General features: G+C 41.7%; 1 protein-coding gene across 1 annotated transcript; it reads right to left on the bottom strand.

The window, feature by feature from the left end:
- Nucleotides 1-12,108: 12,108 nt before the first annotated feature.
- Nucleotides 12,109-22,736, bottom strand: SNRPB2 (small nuclear ribonucleoprotein polypeptide B2). Its single transcript, XM_033056014.1, has 7 exons — nt 22,606-22,736; nt 22,254-22,341; nt 20,269-20,441; nt 18,468-18,608; nt 17,225-17,275; nt 15,780-15,868; nt 12,109-15,269 (listed from the first exon to the last, which is right to left on the bottom strand). Exons 2-7 carry the CDS (start codon nt 22,315-22,317, stop codon nt 15,110-15,112), a joined length of 678 nt encoding a protein of 225 aa, XP_032911905.1. The 5' UTR covers nt 22,318-22,341; nt 22,606-22,736; the 3' UTR covers nt 12,109-15,109.
- Between the last annotated feature and the right edge of the window lie 259 nt (nt 22,737-22,995).

Here is a 22,995-nt window from a genome sequence, read left to right as displayed (position 1 = left end):
TCAGAGGTGGTTTTCTAAATTCTCTGAGTTTGCTGGCTGATAAACAGAAAACAGAGCTATTTTAAAATGGATGAAGCAGATGTTTTGCTCTGAAAAAATTAAAAATTTTTGTGTTCAAGAAGTTCTTCCTCATTCATCTGTTAAGATCAGAAACCAGAGAAAGAGCTGCCTGGTAGCATTTAAAACAAAAGGAGTCTTCTCAAAAAGCTGTGTTTTGTCAGGAACTACCTTTTCCTAGTGCACAGTTCAGTCAGCTGTTGAACTGTTACAGTAGGAATGAAAAGACAAACGGTTGAGTTTTTTTCCTGGTACCCTTAGTGTCATTGGCCTTGAGAGTCATAGGAGGAGCAGGTGGGACAAGGCATGGTCAGGAGCTGCCAGGAAAAAGGGCTACTGAATTAAAGGTGGGGGGCTGATGGGGTGGAGGGTTGAAAAAGGTAATGCAAGGCAAGGAAGAGGTTCAAGGCCAAGGCAAGTGAAGGGTTCACAAGGCAAGTGAAATTGAGGCAAGGCCACGAGAGTCCTAGAAGGACAACAAAAAGCAAGGCAAAACCTGGAAAACTGGGTGGGGAAGTCAAGATAGTGTATGGGTGAGCAATTCAGTTCAAGGCAGTGGAGGAAAGGATGGGCAAGGGAAGGATACAGAGCAGGCACTAAGGCAATGTGAGGTGGGGGAAGCAACACAAAGCAAAGGAATGGTCAGGAATGGCAAGGAAATGCAAGATTGTGTAGGAAAGCCAAAGCAATGCAAGGGAGTGGTTGATAAAGCAGTAAGGGTCTTTAGAGGGCCCAGCTAGGCCCAGCTAGGCACGGCAATGAGTGTCATAAGAGGAAGAGGCAATGCAAGTAAGGCCAAGAAAAAAGCAACAGGGAAGTCAAGGTGGGGTTTGAATGAGCAAGGCAATGCAAAGCAATGGAATGGTAGGAAGGGTAAGGGAAGGATGGGTGGGTCAGGAAGGCAAAGGAAAGGCTGGTTAGGAATGGCAAGGAAATGATAAATTGGGTAGTAATGGCAAGGAAATGCAAATGAGGTATGGACCTGGCAATGCAAGGCCATAGAAGAAAGCAGTTGGCATGTAAATTCAAGGGGGACATGGTCATGGAATATAATGCAAGGCAAGGGAGTGTTAGTAGGACAAGACAAGGGAACTGCTAGGCAAGGTAAGTGAGAGATACATTCAAATATTGCTCCCAGATGAAAGCTGCCAGGACAGACTGGCCTGGCTTGCCTTGATCTCCCCTGGGTTACCACTAATCTGCACCTAAAATACTGGCGGTATGGGCTATCCATCGTACGGATGTCATTCTTGTCCCAGAGCCCAGGGTTGAAATTTGGATTGCATGTCCAACATTTTCAGTACTTCAAAGGACTGGACCCAGACAAAAGACATTAGCACAGACAGGTCTAGCTGGATGTGACCTCTCCTGGGGCTATTGTCATCTGCACCTGAAACAGTTGAGTCAATATACTTTTCTTCCTATGGAAAAATCTGTCATTCTAGTCCAGGAACCAAAGGGTGAAATTTCAGATTGCATGTCCAAAATTCAGTACATGCAAGGATTTATCCCAGAAAAAAGTTGCCAGCCTAAGCAAGCCTTACTGGTCTTGTCCCTCCTTGATCTGCCTTTCATCTGCACCTGAAACAGTGGGTCTATGTGCTTTCCTTCCCATGGGAAAGAACTGTCATTCTCATCCACGTGTCTATGGCTAAAATGTGGACTGCATGTCCCATGTGCAATATAGCCAAGGATTGCTCCCAGAGGAAAGCTGCCAGTACAAATGGGTCTTGCTGGCTTTGACCATCCCTTGGCCACTTCTCATCTACTCCTGAAACAGTGGGGTACATGAAGGCATTGAGGGTAATAGAAGGAGCAAGCAAGGGAAGGAAAAAATGGAAGGAAAGGTAAGGGAAGAACACAGATCGATAAGGCAATGCAGGTTGTAGGGAAACAAGGCAAATGAAGGTCAGGATTGGCAAGGAAATGAAAGGTTGGTTAGGAATGGAAAGGAAATGTAAATGAGTCATAGGCTTGAGAAGGCAAGGCCAGGAAAGAAACAGTACGCTAATCAAGATTGGGGATGGGCATGGAAGGCAATACAAGGCAAGGGACAGTTAAGAGGGCAATAGCCATCATAGAAGCAGGCAAGAGAAGGCAAAGAAAAAGCTAAGAAGTCATGGTAGAGGATGGTTGAGCAAGTCAATGCAATGCAGTAGAGTGGTAGGAATAAAAAGGTATTGACTTGGAGGGCTGTGGCAGGACATTCCCCCTACCACAGAAGAGCTTGTTCCATCAGCTGGTGCAATACTTCTGGGCATTCTTGCACCTCATGAATGGATGAGTTAACCCAAGGCTAGATAGACATTCAGTAAAGGAGTTGTCTCTGACACCAGAGAGATGGGATACAGTAAACAATCCCTGCTGATAAGGAATTACTTGATTTGAGAACAAGATGTGGGGAGATAAACTGGAATTTCTGACTCACAGACATTTTACTTTACAAACTATAAAGCACTAGATAGGCAAAGCAACATGTGTCATTGGAGGAGCACTCAAGGTAAGGCAAGGACAGGAACAAAGGGGTAGTATAGGGTGGGGGATCCATGAGCAAGGCAATACAATACAATGGAGTGTAAGGAAGAGCAAGGGAATGACACAGAGGGGTCAGTAGGGCAATGCAAGTTGAAGGAGAAGGAGAAGGAGAAGGAGAAGGAGAAGGAGAAGGAGAAGGAGAAGGAGAAGGAGAAGGAGAAGGAGAAGGAGAAGGAGAAGGAGAAGGAGAAGGAGAAAAGGAGAAGAAAGGCAATAAAAGGGTGGGGATTAGCATGAAAGCAGAGTCAGAGAAGGAAAAGGTAAAAAGGACAAGAAAAGACAAATACCTAGTATTGCCCTCCCTACCCACCTGCCACCTTGACCTCCCTACCTCGTTTTTCCTGGCCTTGCCCTGCCTTGCCTAGCATTGCTTAGCCAAACCTTGCATTCCCTTAGCAGACCCTCTGTCCCCTTCCCTTGCTTTTCCTACCACTCCATTGGTTTTCTCATCCATCCCCCACCTTGACTTCCCTATCCCTTTTTTCTTGGCCCTGCTTCACCTTACTTGCTCCTTCTTTGACTTGGCTTGGCTTGCCTGCCCCCAGCTTGCATTGCCTTACCAACATTCATGTATCTCTCGCTTGCCCCTCCAACTACTCCTTTGACTTGCATTGCCTTGAATTGCCTTGCACCCACCTTAATATTCTTACTTTTTTTAAACTATCTTGCCTTGCCTTGTAAGCCTCTCACTTGACTGGCCTTCCCTTGCCTCCCTGAACCTTGTATTACACCCCCCAGGCCTTGTCCTGATTACCTTTCCTTTCCCTTCCATCGCCTTACTACTCATCCCCCACCTTGACTTGCAAACCCCTTTCTTCCCTGTCGTTGCTTTGCCTTTACTGCCCTGCCATTGAGTTGCCTGGATGACCCATCAACTGGGATTTCCTGATTCTGCCCTGCCTTGCCTACGGCTTCTGTGTTTTCTCTTGCCTACCAGTCTATTGCTTTGCCTTGCCATTCCTACCAAAAACTAGCTTTCCCTTGCAATTCCTGTCTATCCTTTGTCTTGCCTTGCCTTTTCTATGCACATTTTTCCACCCTTCTTCTTTAACTCCCAGCCCTCTCTTTCCAGATCTTGTCTCACCTTGTGTTCTTCTTCTTTGACTTGACTTCCCTTTCTTATTCCTCTCTTGCCCCCTCCCTTGCCCCCTCCTGTGCCATTTCTTTACCTTGCCTTTCCCTTCATTTCCTTCCTTTGCCTTGCCTACCTCCACCTTGCCTTGCATACCCATGCCCCACCTGATCTTCTCTATGCCTTTCTTGCCTGTCCTTGCCTCATCTTGCCTACTCCTCCTAGGGCTCTCAGTGTTTGCCTATTTTTAGTTGCCTTACCTTGAAAAGCCACCCCTTGATTTGCCTAGTCCTGCCTAGCCCTCCCTTTTCTTACATTGCCTTTCATACACATCCCCTGTCTTGACCTCCATTCTTCCTAGGTTTTACCATGCCTTGCCCTCCTTCACTTTGATTTCCCTAATCTTTTCTACACCTCCCTTGTCTTGCACTTCTTTATATATCTGTTCCCTGCCTTGACTTGCCTGGCCCTTTCTTGGCCTGACCTTTCCTTGCCTAGCCCCCACAGTACCTGCCTGATGAAAATGGGATGTGTCATATTTAGGCAGAAATTAAATGATCCCCTTCATTTATGAGAAGCTGTGTTGCAGTTAGCTAAGAAATTTATATTTTTGTGATTTTAAGTGGTTTTAGTGTAAGCCAGTGTTTGATTTTGCCTCAGTGAATATCCTGAGAAAACTAGGGAGAAACTTAGAGCTTATACACTCCAGAAGTTTTAACAAATATAACCCACTCACAAAATTATCTTTAGACAGTTGTTTAAATAAGAAATTAAGCTAGTATAGTATTGTTAAAGTAACAAAGCTCTAAACTTTTCTTTAACTAGAGATGGACTAGATGTTCTAGTTAGATAAAAAATTGGGACTCAACAGGAAAAGACTGAGCAGGTGCCATAAGCACCATGCCATCTGGAGGGCAGTATAATGAAAATTAATGTGATGAACAGACTTGTCCTCAAAATTGCCAGAAAAGGATTCTAGGTGGTGGTCTTGCTTCATAACAAAGAAGCAAGAAGAAATTATATACCTATTTTGTGATGTAACATACTGGGGGGACATGAAGTGGGGAGCAATGGGAAGCCTTTATGTCGTAATGGATATCAACCTTGGAAAGGTTTTGTTTCTTGGAACATTCTTGGCAAATGAATAACCATTTATCCACAATTGCTGGCCAGAATTGTTACTAGGAATGTTAAATCATTTGTTTCATCCCTTGTTTCACTGACCTACTCTCACTGGACATACATTCTTAGGCCCTGCCATGCCTACAGCTTCTGAGCCTTCTCTTGCCTAACATTCCATTTCCTTGCTTTGCTTTCTCTCCACTGGTCTTGCCTTCCCTACAGTGGTGGTTTATTGCCTATCCAACCTTTCCTTTCCTTGCCACACCTGATCATCCCTTGCTATGCAGAGCCCAGCCTTGCATTGCCTTACAGACACCTCTGTGTACTTCCCTTGCCCTTCCTACCTCTTCATTCCATGGCCTTGCTCACCCATCTCCCACCTTCACTTCCTGATCCCTTGTTTCCTGGCCTTCTCTTGTCAGTGCTCAGAAAAACAACTGCAGTAGGGTGCAGTGGACTTGCAGAAGAAGGAAGGACCCCTTGCCTAGCTCATAACTTCCCAAAGTGCAAAGCCTCCCGAAGTTGAAAACATCACTGCTCTCAAATCAACTTTTCACATCAGGACGAAAAGATTTCACTGATCTTCCCCATACAGGTAGGTACAAGCTCTTATTTGGACCAGACTCAAAGGACAGTACAAGCTCCCGAGCACTAATAAATTCTTCCACTCTCACAGAGTCCAGCTCCTAACTTGAAAATATGCAGCAAAAATGTTAGCTCGCAAAAGTACCACCTTGAGCAAGCCACATTACACCTCCTCATCGCCCAGAGCACAGTGATTTATTGAAAACCTTGGACTTAGAAAGACTGATGCAGCAACAGTTTCTCTTCTGGTGCCTTTCCCTGAGGCAGAGATAGATGCATGCTGGGGACTTAACGAAACAGAAAGAGTATAATGGTATCTATAAAGGAGGAAAAACCTCCAGAAGCACACTCTGCTGCAGGCAGCACACACTCTGAAAAAGGTATAACTGAATGCTGCTGGGCTTCAGTTCTCAGATGGCTGCATGGACACAGCTGTTTGTGGGCTGTTTTTAAGGCTGGAAACTGAAATCTGAGAGCATGAAGAATGTGACTTTCCACATGGCTTAGAAGGAATATGCATAACCCTGGTGTGTGGCATGTACTTGAAAGACTGGCAGGAGAAGACATGATCTAGCAAGGCTGATCTGTTTCTCTCTGTGCAAAATGGGCACTTTGTGAACCTGAAAGTGCATGATGGTAGCCAGCTGACCTTTAAGGCACAGAACACCACTGGGTGTGTGCAGTTTACAAAGACCATGTAAAAGCCATGAGTACCACTTGACTGCAGTCCAAGTGCAAGTTAGCAACTATACCATACAAAGCCAGTGAAAGCTTCCTGTATAAAGGTTCCAGGAGAGAGAACAGATTTTCCTGTGTGAGCTCTCTAGCTGGAAGAGATTTGGTTTGTCTGCAGAATCTGCTCAACTGAATGTGGTGTGATTGCTGGTAAGGAAAAGACTCTGAGTCTTGGTGTGTGGTTGATTTAGTGCCCCAGGCAGGTAATGCCCAGTACCAGTGTTCTACAGGCATATTTGCATGGGATCAGTCTCTGAATGTTTTGTATTTTGGAGGAGGGGATGCCATTTCTTTTCAGATGGGCTTCCAGTTCACCTCTTTGGCAAAGAAAGCAAGTTTGGATGCGCAATTCTGGGTGGTGTTAGTGAATTTAAAGGCTTTTCCCAATAGGCAATTCTCTGGATTAGAGCTCCTTGAACTGTTAGCGGGAATGAAAATGCCAAACTCTTAGCTTTTTCCTGGTAGGTCTAGTGTGTAAATGGTCCATTCTATTTCGATCGTGACTCTGTGAGACTGAAGGCTGAGGAGGTACTTTGAGCTGAGAAGGAAAGTGCCGATAGCAGGGTATGTGCTGGGAGTCCGATGGGTGCAGCTGAAGTTTTAGGCAAGAAGAGCTTTCTCAGCTGGCACTTTTGTGACCTCTGTTTTTGCCAGATGGTTTCAAGTTTGTGGCCGGACTCGGCAAGAGTGAAAATCTTTCTTAGAACCAAGGAGTTCGTTATGCCCTTTGAGCGTGGTGCAAAGAAGAGCTTGCACTTGGAAGTAGCAGACCATGGAAACCTTTTTGTCCTGTGGACAGTGGATTTGAGAGCAGGGAGGTTTCCAGCTTGGCTCTGCGCTTGGCCGCCATGCGTTTCCTTCATTTGAGAGTTGCCAGCGCCATCTTGTGGTTATTTTGATGAGAGTTGACAGTGCCCAGGACAAAGCCAAGTGCTTTTCCTGCTTTTCCTGTGGGAGCAGTTCGTAGAAGAGCTCCACTGTGCATCCCACCTCTTGGGGACTGACAGAACGTGACCCTGCATGGAACGGGGAAGGAAGAAGAATTGTTTCGTTGTTGGCTGTACAGTTTATAGGTTGTAAAAGAAAAGGCAATTGTAGCACAACCCCTTTCTTTAAAACTTTTTCTGTGCGATCAGCTGCTCAACACAATTAATTCACACCCACTAAACTGCATTAAACTCTCTGGAGATATGCACCTACCCTCAAGCTCTAAGTACCATCCTACCCTCTCACTCTCGCAAATCCCAAACCCCCTCAAAATGCCCAGCAGCTGCTCCCAAAGAAGTCTCACAACAAAAAGCCATTGTTGGCCTTCATAGTCACTTTGCAGTCTGCTAATTAGATGAAACACCCTAGTGATTCAAGTTCTGCTTCTCTACTATATATAGCATCATCACATTCTCTCTAGGTGGTCAGAGTTCATGCCTAAAGAGAATCATTTGCAGCTGCAGTCCAGCACAGAAAGCATTTGATGACCTTCCTTCTTTCCTGTCTAAACCTGATGTTCACAGTGCAATCACTTTCACACCCCTTCAGTGTCATTAAGTCCAAGCAGTTAGAGCCCACACAGATGGAAGTGTCAGGGCAGAAGACATTCCTACAATATCCCCTTCTCTTGAAGGATTTAAATTGCACACAATGCACCACAGTCGGTATCTTCTTTCTGAGGTAGATGTCCCATGACTTTGCTCACTCTCACCTCAGTGGAAAATGCCTAGCAGCTGTTCCCACAGCAAAAGGCTGTAGAAGTAAAATCCAGTGCTGGACTGCACCTGCCCCTTGCCACACGTAAGCCACATCAAACTCACTGGTGCACTCTGTACTGCCCTTCTCTGCTGCATCTACCATAGTGTTCCCTGCATCTCAGAGCCTAAAGGGACGTGCAATAGTTTCCACAGAGGGCTGGAAGATGACTAGGTAGCAGCACAAGTAAACTGTCCATGAGCTTCCTCCATATGACTGCTAACATGAATTTGGCAGGCAGGTGAGTGGCAGCCACACCTCTCTAGCAATCTGAACGCTGCACACACAAGCCTAGTGCCCTGTAGCTTCATTATTTGCCTTTTGTGTTCCTTTTGACAAACTTCACGTCGCAGCAGAGTTAGCTGTGCAAGACATAGCTGGAAGCTTTTTGCTTTCGAGTCAGACTACAAGGTTGATAGATTGTGATGGTATGGAGAGATAAGTAGGGAAGTGCGTGACACCAGAATGTTTCAACAGAAGCAGCACACTGGCCTTTCTGTGACAGCACCTAGTTCCATGCGAGAAGCCAGTGGACATTTCAGATCACTAAGAGAATGCAAGCACATGATGTTACCTAAGGCAGAGAATGAACCCACGGAGCACCATGGCTCTGTGTGCAGTGTACAGGCTGCAAGAGGAGTATGGCTGCTGCTTGATTGCCTGCTGAATTCAAGTTATCAATCATACGGGGGAAAGTTAATGACAGTTACCCATGTTGGCGTGTATTCCTATCCAAGTCCTCTGTGGAACCAATTCCTTTTAGACCTTGACATTTGGAAAATACTATGGCACAAGATGCTGAAGATGTAAGTACACAGTGCAGAGAAGAGTGTTTGTTTTGGCTCACATGTGGTAAGGGTAAGGCACAAGGCAACACTAGCTTTCCTGTCTAGAGCCTTCTTTATGGGAGCAGCTGCCAAACATTTGAAAGGGATGTGGGAGAGTGAAAAATGTGATGGCACATATATGTGAGAAGGAAGGTACAGAACCACGGTGCATGGTGTGCAGTTGAAAGGCTGCCAAGAAAACAGGAGGAATTGAGGAAAGCCTTTTGTTTTGACACTTTGTGAAGTATAGCTGCTTGGCCTGTGCAACACTGGAGGTGTAGGTCAGTGTCTAGGCTGTGTGACAGAGTTCAAGCGGGTGTGAGTTACATGTTCTCACAGCCAGAGCATTCTCAGCTGGCACAAGCTTTTTGCTGGACTTTTGCAGTTCTGTCCCTGGGCTCCAAATGTGGCTGTACAAATAGTTGAGAAAGAATACACATAGACCAATCCTGAGGTGTGCAGTTGAAAAGCTGTGAGGAGAAGGGGTTATCCAGCAGCTCTTTCTTTCCTGGCCTCATCCCAAATTACTCCCTATAAATAAAAAATTTCTTGTTTTGAAGAAAGATAACTTGTTTCACAAATATCTATTACAAATATCTAGGAAGTTCTGTGTGTTCAGAGGGGATGTCCAGGTTTCCTCCTGTCAGCTTTCCCTGGAAGCAGCCAAGAGATTGCCAGCTCTCAGGGCTAGTCCCAAAAGAAATTAATGTCTTGAAAAAGAGAGTTAAAAGGAAAAACATTTTGAGATTACTGAAGGATTAGCATTCTTTTAATGCCCTCCATAGGTAAATGAATATGCTATGCACAGCATATGCTATACATAGCATATTTGTAGCTGTACAAAGTACACCATAATATATTCAAAGGATTCTGGAAAATAAAAAGTTCTTTTGTCTTTTGACTCATTTTGCATGGCTCTGATAATTTGTTCCTGCCTTGAATTCTTGAAATTAATTAGACAATACCTCCTGCTTTCTTAATTTCAAACAATTCCTTTATCTTCCTTCCTTCTTTTTTACTTTGTGTTGTTTTGTATTCCTACAATCCAATACCTGGATTGATTAGTCATCCTAATCCCACATGAAAAGGATGAATTAGACTGAGGCTATGCAGTACTTAGAGAGCTGCTGACTAGAAAATAAATGCCAGTATTCTGCTTGAAAACTTCTGGCAGGGAAAAGACTTCCAGAGCATGTTGCTTCCTTCCTGCTATTATCTTATCTGCCTACAGAGATCTGGATTTTGCCGCAGGGAATTATCACACTGTGTTCCTCATTTACATCAGAAGATTATACCCAGCGTATTCCACACAGCTGCCCATTGCAAGCAGGAGACAGGGAGCTGCTGCAGAACACCTGCTTCCTGGTAACAAGCATACTCAGCCAGCAAACGGCCAATTTTAAGTGCCAGAGGGAAGGCAGGCAATTCAACACCACCACTCTGATGTACACTCAGCATATTGTGTCTAGCCCATTGTATTAAATTTGATTCAATGGTTCAGAAGTAGCAGCACTGAGAAAAAAACAAAACAATCTCTTGAGATTTATTGCTCAAACACCAACCACTAGACATGGATTACCCCAAGTGCTGCACAAAAGGATGCTGAGAGAGGTCCACAGGAAGAAAGGTTTATTATAGCAAGGTCTGTAGCTAACGGCATACATTGATTCCAACAGCGAAAGTTACCTTTTTGGGAGAGAAAAAGCCCTGAAATAAAAGGAGGATTGGAAACACAGAGGCCCCCAGGTTACTGTTCTCTTTCAGGCTTCTCTCCAATGCAGCAGGTGTCCCCCTTAATGCTTTTCCCCATCAACTTCCCTATCAGACATTCCTCACGCAATGTCATTTGTGCTCCAGGCTGATTGTTCAGCTTTGGGCATCATCAGATCTCCTCATTTAAATGGCAACCCATTCCAAAGAGAGCCCATCTTACACCAATATTGGGCTTTGCAGGTGGTGCAAGGCCATGAAAGCAAGGTAAAAACATTGCCGGTGGTTTGGGAGAAGGTTGCAGAGCTGTGAGCAAGAAACTGGACTTTGATTTGCATATAGAAGGCTGGTGATGCAACTCTAGCTCTATTTGAAACAGCTCCTTTAAGGGATATTTCTGGAGCAAGCAGCACATAGATGGGTCAAGATGTGCTATAGACTATTTTAAATGTGAACAAAGAGTCTCTAAAGTCTAATTTGCAAAATAAGCTGAGATCAGTAGATGTCTCTGTGTCACCCTTTGTTTTCACCAAAATGTTCCTACATAGCAAGAATGGGAAGGAAGGGTGAAAGGACTGGAAGTCTATGTCACTGACTTTCCAATTAAAGCACAGCATTGCAGCTTGACAATGTCTCATTCTGGCCACTGAGTAAGCCTTCCAGCTAAAACATTGCTTTAACCTACCTCTACTTCCAGTTCAGCTTTTCATGCCTGTCATATTATTGAGAAAAGAGCTTAAAATGTATTGTAGTAGTTCTTTCATGCTCTGTGACTAATTAATTGCTGCAATGCTTCTGGGCCAAATTCAGAATAACCTAATGTAATGTCAAGAAAAGCAATGACTTAACCAAGATGCGTCTTTCCTCAAATAAAGCTTGTCTGGTGCAAATCCTTGCAATTATTAACATGACACAAAATTCTTCTTTTCACTTATTTCCTCTGTGTTAATGAAACCCATCTAATAATCTGGATTTTGGATTGAAGACTCCAGATATGATTTAAAGATTAAAATGCTAATTGTATTTTGCCATATGCTGTACAACAGCATATAGCATATAGCTAAAAATACTGAGGATGGATGAAGGCAAGTGCAGTAATTTCACGACTATAAAGTGCACCGGATTATAAGGCTCACTTCCAGGTGTTGGCAAATTTCCAAACTTTGTCCATATATAAGCCGCACTGGATTATAAGGCACACTTCTGGGTTTCGATAAAAATTTTAGTCAAAAGGGTGCGCCTTATAGTCGTGAAATTACTGTACTTTAAACCTAATGCTCAGTTTGGTTTTAAGCACAGAAATAAGCTACCAGTAACTGTTAGTTGTAAGCCAAACCATGGTGGCCTCTGAGAAAAGACCCTCCTCGTCCACTTCTCTGTGAAGTGTTTCAGATATTTAGTAAAAATCTTATTTTTTTGTGCATTATCAGGGACAACCATTCTTTCAGAAATGTAGCATACGTACAGAATGCTAATGTGTTTCCAAAACCCTTTTAACTCAGTTTTTTGACACACCATAAGCTTTGTAATGAAAAAGCAAGCATGGTGTCACAGTCATAACAAGTTCTGTATGACAGTGTCTTTCTATATGTACAATTAATAGAAGGTGCACTAATATACATTACCAAAGTTTGCAGCACGATACCCAGGCTGTAGTATCTAGAAAAGAAAGCTTTGGATAAACTTATGTGACCTTAAAGGAATACTATTCAAATAAAAAGGTATTGCAACATTTACAATGTCTGTTTATTGAGGTTATTTGCCTGTATAAAGGCCCAAAGATTGGATTCCTAAGCATCTGTGATGTGCTACAATCAACTGCCACAAAAATGATTTAATTTTACAGCAAATTAGCATTACACAGCCAAGCATAATTATGAAGCCAGCTGGGCTTTTGTAAATTCTTTACCCTGGTAGGAACAGTCTTATTGGTTTCTCGATATACATGTTTTTCTGACACTAAACTGCTAGGGAAATAGCCAACTGTCCCCATATGGTCTTCATACTGCTTTCTATAAATCTTCAAGCAAGGAGGTGTATAATTAGATACCTTAAAAAAATCCTCACTTGCTTTCAGCTGGTTTATCACCTAGTCAAAAGGAGTTATCAGTAGTGTTCTTAATCTGGTTTTACATTTCCTAGGTTCCAATCAGCTAGCACATGAAACAAATCATTGATAGAAGTTCTGATCTAGGCATACATTTTTGAGTAAATGAATACTGCTTATAGTTTATCTGGATCTTTTTTGTAAACATAGCTAATCTTTATATTTGCTTCCCTTAAATTTAAGGCTTTAAAGGCCCCTGTGATAAAAGTTTTCTCCACCACCATTTTCATAAATGGCCACAGAAATAAACTGTTCAGCCATTCTGTAAAGGTTCAGTTCATAATTACCATATAGCTATTGAAGATATTTCATCTTAAAAAAAAAAGAGAAATATGAAAACTTTTCAAGTCTCCTTAACCAGTTTAAACATTTACTTTTAAAACTAAGTTGCTGCTTTAAGCTCCACAATAGTTCAGCATTTGCAAACATTTCTTGACAGCAATATGTGTCAAACTACTTCTAGTTTGTTCATTTACATAAGAATCAACTCTTATACTTGCAGCCCAGAATTCTCCAGTCTTTTTCATTCATTAGTTTTGAGTAAATATAAATCAGCTGCCCCTTCTTAATATTAATCAGCAATTGTATTATTTAAACACACTAAGCGCACTTAGAGTTGTCCATAGCCTTAATCACACTTCAAGCAAAGCCTGAGAATGAAAATTAAGTCAGACCCTGGTAAGAAGCAAATGAAATTACATCCTTCTTAATCCTCCTGTCCTTAATTTTCATAACTGCTCACTGACACGCACAATCTTCCCTGGACCAAAAACCCTCAGTGGCAGAGATTCCCCTGTTCTTGTTTACAGAAAGGCCTACTGGGACAATAGCAGATGGATGCAATGTAAACAAACTATTAGGGAGCTGCAAAGCATTAAAAAGGCTTTTCAAGTCAGCAATTAAAATTTGAAATCTAAGAATTCAAGCACTGCATACTTGTAGAGGCAAGATCCCTTGCACAGGGAGATGCAGTCAGAGTAAAACAGAGGTCATGCCAGGACAGCAACTATTTAATTTTTCTTTACCTAGCTGAACTGTCTTAAAGATTTGCAGGTCCAAGACACTAAACAGTGCCACAGGCTGACTTAAAAGGTCCTCTTTACAACAACATAGCTATCAGCAGCCAAGCACAAGCAGGTTGGTCTGGAATAGCACTCAAAAATAACCAAGGGCAAGTCTGGAAATTTCCAAATTGCACTCCAGTGTTTCCCAATTCATGAGGAGGCCTGAAAAGCTGCTGGCTGTACCAGCTTTCAGTTCCCAGACAGAACAACAGAATTTGCCAGTTGTCATCAAAAATCCCACGCTCTTTTAAAAGAAAGTGCATCACGCAACTTCTAGCATCACCTTCCCATCACAGTTGACTTCACCATATTCTCCTCTAGCCTTCCAGCCCATTACTCCTTCCTTCAACCTCCCATAGGCTGAGTCCAATTTCCTTCACAGACAGTTTCAAACCCTTTAAGTGAATAAAGGTGAAAAGCAATGCTAGTCATGTGCCACACAAACTAGTGGGATGAAATGACAGTATAATTACTATCTATAAATTTATGACTGCAGGAGGAAAAATCCAAGGTTATGATTGAATAACTATAATTTTTTTCTCTTATGGGCACATTGAAATAATTTTCATTTGCAAGTATTGAATACTTATGAAAATGCACATACATGAAATCACCAAAAGGAATGAAAAAATATATAAATGGAGATAGGACGATAATTGAGATGACTGTGAAAGAGGCTTAATTTTCAAACTCTGGGAGCAGGTGAAGCTCCCAATTTTCCAGGTCTTTGTGCAAAAAAAAGTGTCTTATGTTGCAGCTATAAAATGCTACAACTTTTTAAAGTGATTTTTTTTCCCAACAGTTACAACTCAGAATACTACATCTGATTAGTTCACTGCATCCAGTGTATTTCATGTCACACAAAACTATAAGGTTTTTAACAAATGAGAAAAAATAGAGTATATCAAACCTGAGAAACCCAGAAGCATTAGGACATGTATTTTGGAAAAGCCTGGCTAAAACCCGGAAACGTTTATATTTCCTCTGGAACTTGCTTCTCCTGCCAGCCACCAAAACAAAACCAAGTCGAATCACATTACTGCCAAACTGTAATCAATTTCCAACTATACCTGGGAAAAAAAACCACTAATGATAAGCTGTATTTCCTAAGTGAAAAACAGCTGTCTCCTTGATAATGAGGTTGAATGCTGTATTTATTCTGAATATGCTGGCATTCAGCATTCCTCATCATACTTTTTGCTCTGTAAAGACAGCTATTTTTAGCACTCACTTCTGAGAAATAAGGATCACCTTAAAAGTTCTTCAACTGAATAAGCCCTGCAAGGTTAATCAATAATGAGACAGACTTGAGGATAAAACGTAGCTTGAAAACAGCACATTTATATTTTATTTTATAAAAATCAGTATTTCAACAGAAAAATTTACTATGCAGGTGATCTGTGGAAAACCTGCATGTGCCCTAGTCACTGCAGTAATTCTAGCCCAGTCTTATATTTTCTGCAGAGAACAGCAAACATGCTAGCTGGCCAGAGTATCAGTGTTAAAAAAAACCAAACACCTATCCACAGAAGTCCTTCATAGAAGCATATAATTATTTCTTCGCATAAGTGATTTTCATGGCATGAGATGGAGTGATCTTGAATCCTTGGAGAGCATCTCGAGCAGCCCCTGCTTGATTCTCATTTTCAAACTCCACGAATGCAATGTCATGGCGCCCTGGCACCAAGCGCACTTCTTTGAATCCAGGAAACCTTTAAAATAAGGTGAGAGTCAAAAAACACTTCTTAGCTCGATAATACATGTCTCCTCAGTAGCTTCTTGTCAGAAGTATCTACTAGTGCAATAGTTTTTACTAATGAAAGATTAAAATTGAACGGTTTTACATGTTCTACCCTTAGAACTATGCCTCAGTTAAGGAAAATTATGTGGAAACAGTTTAATCAGTGCTGTACACATACAGAAACAATCTAACTAGTTTTAAAACTGCCCCTGCTGTCCTAAAGACTTTACAGGCACCAGCTTAAATCCAGTGCAAATTGACAGCACATAAATTACACAATCAAAACCAGCTACGAAAAAGGTCGCATTTGCTTTCTGAACTATGTCATCAGAGCTGACATCTGTAACCTTGGCAGTAAGACAAACAACTGAAATAGCTTCAGAAGAAGCTGTCATTTCTAAAAATTGAGCTTGTCAACTGAGAAAACACACACAGGTTACAGAAGAATGCAAAGGAGAAATAATTTATATTCAAAACTTACTGATTAAATAGCATGGACAGCATCATCTCATTTGTTTCCTCAGGTAAATTATTAAGGAAAAGGATATAGTTTGGTGGGTTATCAGGCACCTGCAACCACAGAAGATCAAAGCTCAGAAGAATATACATAGTTGCATACAGTTCCTTTGCATCTGTCTGCATGATTATTTGAACCAAGACTCACATTTCTTTAGTTTTGCTCATAACATTCTAGCTGGGCTTCACCACACCTTTATCAATATGCAGACAGAGCCCCTCAGCTCTTTTACACAGATATATTAATTTGGAGAGGTTCTTACTTCCACAAAAACCACAATACAATCACATACTGTCTTAAATGTTACATTTAAACTCAAGTAGTCAAGAGCTGACACTGCAGCACACTCTGCACCCAGGTGCCATAGTAGTGGCTGCTGTGCTCTCCAAGACACCTGTACCATGTATGAAAGAATGTATGAAAGACTCATATCCTTCTAGAAAGCAGTGGGAAGCGAAGCCCTGTTTACTATAGTACTACCAAAATACTGAATATCTCTGGGCAGTCAAAACTCACAAAACCCACATGGTTTTATTACAGAGCTCAATTAAAATTTCTTAATTAGAAATCCCTTTAGATTTAGAGCTTTAGCCTTTTAACAGATTTGCCTGACAATACGAATTTGTAGTCACCCACCACAGACAAGGCGGAGTAGTGATTTGCTGATACTAGAATCTTCAAGTCATTCAGTACATTATAAAAATAAACTGGACACTCCAACATCAAACATCCTCAAAGCAGTGCCAATAAAAAGCCTTAGCAGAACAATCTCCTTCTACTGATGGAAATATTCCAGGTAGTACCATTAGAAAATAAACTTCGGAAGTTCAAAGAAATACCCAAACACTCAGTGCTTTGATGCAAACTGATATACACATATTGTGCCTGAAAATCCAGGGAGCAAGACCTTTCCCCTATTGGTTATGTATGCAGTGGCAGGACTCAAGAAAGATGCAGGGCAGGCCAGGCAAAGATATTCTCCTATGGTACTTGCTCTCCTGAAATAAAGCTTTTAGGCAGTTATTTTGGCATCCTGTGTTGTCTTCCTTATTTGCTGCTAGGACAAAGTAAGTTAAAGGGAATTTATTAGCAATGAAAAAAAATTAAGAATCCTTCAACTGATAATAAGCACCGTCTAAATTTAAGAATCCAGTATGATTTGGTAATAGTGCTGTTTTCTGTATAGTAATGAGAACCTGCAGATTCTCATTTCCTGTTAACCAGTCTGATATAGTAAAAAAAGGATTTGTTTTGTTTGTTTACTGTCATGTAGCTGTTAGATAAACGTCTCATAGGACAAAAACAAACCTGTAAAATATATCCTCAAGTTTCCATGCGTAACAAATTATTACTCATAGAGAATAATCATAAACATTACTGCTTTTAGTGACAAAAATAAAAAACATTACCTGATTATGTGGTGTAGTCCCTGGGGCATTGGCTGAATTCTGTGTTGCTCCCTAGCAAATAAATACAAAAATAGTTTTACAAAGGTGATCCATTAGAAATAAATGGAACATAGGCACGTATCACCATGTTTCTCTACTATTCAAAACATATGTTAAGGGTTTTTTGAGCTGCAATCCAAGGAACATTTGGTGCCTTTGAGATACTTCCCAAAGGGAAGCATGTGAATACTGCTTTTTTTTCCCACAACCAGGAAATCAAAAGAAATATCAGCAGCACTCTCTGATCAATCTAATGGCCGAGTCAAGTGTTTCTCCACATTACATTATTTAATTTAATAGACAGGGAGGAAGTAGTTTTGAAAATGGAAGGCCTAGACAGGAATCCTTGTTTCACCTGGAATAGAATTAATTTTCTTCTTAGTATAGTGTGTTTTTAGCTTAGTATGAGCGTAACACTGATAACAAACTATGAGCGTAACACTGATAACAAACTGATGCTTTGGCTGTTGATAAGTAGTGCTTCTTTACATTAAGGACTTGTCAGTTTCCCATGCTCTGCTAACAAGAAACCAGGAGGGAGCAAGAGCAGCTAACCAGAACTGGCCAAAGAGATATTCCATAGTAGAGAATATCATGTCCAATGTATAAACTGGGGGGATCTGGTCAAATGCCTTGATGTTTTCTGCTATACCTCAGCACAAAAACTACTAAATGTTACTTTAGGCAGGCCAATCCTTAATGGAGATAAATTCCAGCCTAACTCCTGTTAATCTAACATCAAACATCTAATATCTAACATAAATGAATTGTCTTGTTCTCATTTACCATCTGTTCTTATTGGGCAACATAGCATTAAAACACTGAAGAGAAATGCTGGTTGAGCACTTGAAGCCAGTACTAAAGAAAAGCACACTCTCCTCTTTCTCCTTTTCTTAAAAGAGGTTAGTTTCTACTTTGGTTTGTTGTACCTTTGCCCTATATTCTTTTTTCATCTGGTAAAAGCAAAGGAGAGGAAAAAAAGGAACAGCAAGGACTAAATAACCAGTTCCCTCTCCTTCAACTTCTAGTAAATGCTCAAGAGCTCTAGATAATCAACATACCGCAATTTAGGGAACTGAAAAGTAACAAAAAACAACATCAAGTCCTAAAAAATTATTTAGAGTAGCTTTTGCGTGGTTTCATTTTGTTGGGGCTTTTTTGTTTAGTTTTGTGCTGATTTTTTCTAAACAGCAAAGTAGCTTACCTGAATAACCTTTTTATTTGGTGTGTTTGCTGACTGCTCCAGAGTTTTGGCTTTCTTCTTTTCCTTTCTTTTTTCCTTATCAGCAAAAGTCCCACGCATTTTAGAGATGATATCAGAGTCTGTTTTTGCATATTGAATACGCTTTTTCAAAGGAAAAAGAAAAACAGAATATATTCTGCACTTAATAATACTGAACATTTTACACCACTTTTATTAACAATGTATTTACATTTTTCTTGGGCAGGAACCTTTTATACTAAAAACATTGTTATAAAGTGTAGGTACATTTACAGAGTAACCAATTCTCATAGTTATTTCTGAACACAATTACATAAGTATTAAAAAAACCCTAATATGGAAATTACTAACTTTAGCTCATTGAAATCAGAACTCCATTTCTCTAACAAACTCTTTTTAACATCTTTCAAGGTAGCACCTACAGAGATACATCTGAGCTACACAGACGACATTTCTATTCAATCCCATTTTAAAGGGAGTTAAAATTTGACAGTGATTTCTCAGATCTCTGCAGAAATGTAAATTCAGCAAAACTCAAATTTCTTAAACAGAACAGGCAAGTATCTACCTTAATCCCAACAGGATTGCATAAATGCTGCTGTTCCTTTGACAAAGGTTCCCCCCAGTTTAAGTTTAAGCAGATGCAAGTATAACTATACCAGTATGAAACATTATTATTTATGCACACAATCCTATCATTTTTCCTATCAGAGACTACCTCAATACAAAATTACACAGCAGTTTAAGATTTTTTTGTAATGCTTTGGTGCTTAGAGTATACAGGATGCAGGCAATGTTTGAAGAGGGAAATACATCTGAAAGTTTATGAAGCCTTCATCTTAGTGCTTCTTTTTGAGTTCTTCTGAGCACAAAACTCCTTAAGGATAAATGGTGGACTGAGCTTGCAAAATTCAGTGTTAAAGATTTATTTAGAGAAAGATTTAATTAGAGAATTAGAAGATGTTAAGGCTAAGAGCTTGTGGCTCAGTGACACAACTACTCTCTTCAGTGCTCAAAGCCATGAGCTGAGAGCCAGAAGTCATGTACCCATCCATTGCTGAAGTCACGGGCTATTTGCATGTATCATTACACCTCACCAACAGCTGCAGAAGTAAGACATGCCTAATTATCCAAGCAGCCAAGAACAAAGCAGGTCAATTGTGCTCTTCTGCATATTATGAAGTACATTACTAAAACATGTTCTATCAACCAGCACTATATTTGTTTCACTGAAGTTATACTAAAGTGCAGTTACTTGGTTTGGTGATCTACAGTCAAGCAGAACTAGCCATCAATTAAAAAAAAAATCCCTGGTCACATCTGGAAAGCAAACTAGAGATCTTCACCCTCCTCACTGTTACCTCAGAAAAGAAGCATCACATTCCAGCTATTGATCACAAATCTAAGAGTAGTTAATGTTACTCTACATAAAGTAACTGAAAACTAATCTAATTTCAATAACATTACAGAATTAATTTAACATGCAAGACATGATGAGTAAAATGCAAATATTTAAGATCTTAAAAACTTTAATCCAGCACAGAAAAACAAAAAGCCCCCCATTAAGAAATCGAAATACTAAGTTCAAAGTGTGTGCGTTGTAACTGCAGTCTCTTCAATATCCCTCCAGCTTGCACAAATGCAGATACTCATCAGGATGTGACCTGAGTAATCATCTGATAACAACTACATATCATTGTTCATTCCCAAGGTGCAACTACCAAAACACTGTATCACACCATCAGGGGATTTTTCTTCTTTAGAAGGTAACAAAGTAACTTACCATTGGTTTCCCATAAAATGGAAACCCTTGCAGCTGTCTCAAAGCATTGGTAGATGATCCAAGTTCTTTAAATATAACAAATGCCTGTCCTCTCATCTTCATGGTCTTTAAAGCCACAATGTCGACCACATGACCAAACTGTGAGAATAACGCGTACAGGGACCTCTTCAGCTCTGGGGACCAAAGAAGAAAACAGATTATAACAGGTTACATGCAAATTTCCACTTCTAAGGAGTCTACTGTCCTTTAGGAACAATGTTTTTTACAAGCTTTAACTCACTCAGCTGAGTACATGAGTTTGTCAAAACTGCTGCATCAGTACAAGTTTATTTGTCCAGGTTCTGTAAGCTGGTGTGCAACATTTGTTTTCATACCTAAAGGATTCAGGCAATAAAGTCATAGTGCCATCCATTCTACCATTCTGAGAGAGTAGCAATTACGTACGGGTATGTAAACACATATTTTCATACAAGTACCTACACACACACTCTCTCACACAATCAAGTATCATGACAGCCATCTCGGACTGATCAGAAAATCAAAACTGAAACAAGCGGCAGTAAAAAGATATGATGTCAAAAAAGAATGCAGCAAAATAATAACAACTACCTAAAGGCTAATTAAAGTTGATATTTTGGTTATAACTGTTTAATCAAGTTTCTCACTCACATTAAGTATTTTTTCACATTCGGGATCCAAATGACTTTTGTATGAGACTACTGCAGCTTACAGCTGCATTGGATTTACTTTAATTATTTACAATCACCTGAATACATGCCAAATTAAATCTTAGTACTATCCACATCAAGCTAAACAAATAATCTGTACTGTGTAATCATTCTAACACAAAAACCTTACATTTGAACTATTTCAGCAATGTAAGAATGCTGCCTCTTCTTTATTGTTGTTCAGATTTGGTAATATCAGTCCAGTGTCACTTTCTCCACCTGCTCCTGACTAACTAGTGTAGTATTTTTTTATTAAAAAAAGGTTTTCTATCAAAACACTTTCCCTAAAAATTATTTTAAGACCTGTATTAAAATATAAAGTAATTTGTAATCTTAACAGGTAATTTAACACCCTATATGTAACCCATGGCAATCCTACGAGATTTAATGAGACCAAGTGCAAGGTGCTAAAACTGGGTGAGGGCAACCCCCAGTATCAATCAGTGCAGGCTGGGGGATGGACAGATGCAGAGCAGCACTGGGGAGAAAGACTTCGGGTGATGGTGGAGAAGGGGCTGGACATGTGTACTCACAGCCCAGAAACAAACCATGTCCTGGGCTGCATCCAAAGCAGACTGGGCAGCACCCTGCAAGGGATGGAATTCTGCCCGCTAAGGTGAGACCCCCACCTGCAGTGCTGCATCCAGATCTGGGATGCTGAGCACAGGAAGGACATGGACATGTTGGGGCAAATCCAGGAGGCCACACAGTTGATTAGAACGATGGAACACCTCTCCTATGGGAAAAGACTGAGAGTTTTGGGGTTGTTGAGCCTGGAAAAGAGAAGGCTTAGGAGTGATCTAATTGTGGCCTTCCAGAACCTGAAGGGAGCCTACAAGATGGAGAGACACTATTTACAAGGGCTTGGAGTGATAGGACAAGGGTTAATGGCTTCAAACTGAGAAAAGGCTTAGATGTGATATAGGGAAAATATTCTTTACTGTCAGGGTGGTGAGGCACTGGAACAGGCTGCCCAGAGAGGTTGCAGATTCCCCACCCCTGAAAGCGTTCAAGACTGGGCTGTAGGGAGATCTGAGCAACCTGACCTACTGGGAGGTGCATTTGTTTGCTTTAGCTACTGGTTCATTACAAGAAGGCGTTTGCCTAAGTCTCGGCTCATGATCACCTGCTCGGCACTTGAGAGACCTCCGGAAGCTCCTAAAAGCCCCTTTGTAAGACAAGTGCCGTGTGCAAGTGCGTCACCAGGCCTCACTGGACAACCTCCCCACTCCAGAGGCGACCGGCAGACACCCGTACCTTCCTTCTTGATCTTGTCATTGATGTTGTTGATGTAGATGGTGTGGTTCGGCCTGATGTCCATTCTCGGCAGCGCCTGCGAACCTGCCTGCGGGCAGAGCACACAGGGGAGGCGTCAGCTGCGGCAGGGCCGCTCCGATCCCCAGCCGCGACAGCTCCCAACGCCGACGACACGCCACAGCCCCGGGCAGCGCCACCGCGAGCCTGGGGGACGGCTTGTCTGTCCGTACGTCCGCCCGCCCGCAGGCCGCACACCCGCCTCGCTCCTACCCCTTCCGGGCGGTCGAGGGCTGCGACGGCGGGACAGGAACTCCAGAGAGGGAACCCCGAGCCAGCCCCTCCTTACACCCACCTGGATCCTAGATCCTGGACCCCGGATCCCAGACCCTCTCACGTCCCCTCTCCTCTCCGAGCTCCGGTCCCGACGGCCGCTCTCCCGTCCCGCCCTGCCTGGCGCAGCGCAGGCAGCAAAGCCGCTCCCAGAGCACTCGATGCGCCGAACGCCGATAGCGCCGATAGGGAGCGGCTGGTGCGCATGGCCCGAGAGCAGCGGGATGAAAGGGATGAAACGGGATGAAAGCAAGATAGCGATAAAAAGAGATAAAAGTTTGTGGTCGGCCGAAATGGGCATTTCTTGCCTCATTCTTGGGTTTGGCTCTGTTCTGTCCTAATGGAGAAATAAGTAAAGATAAGCGGGTTTTGGTTGTTTTGTATTTTGTGGATTTTGGTTTTGTTAGTTCTG

This window comes from Catharus ustulatus, chromosome 3 (assembly GCF_009819885.2).
Source record: "Catharus ustulatus isolate bCatUst1 chromosome 3, bCatUst1.pri.v2, whole genome shotgun sequence".
NCBI classification, from domain to species: domain Eukaryota; kingdom Metazoa; phylum Chordata; class Aves; order Passeriformes; family Turdidae; genus Catharus; species Catharus ustulatus.
This window is presented reverse-complemented; position numbering and strand designations above follow the sequence as displayed.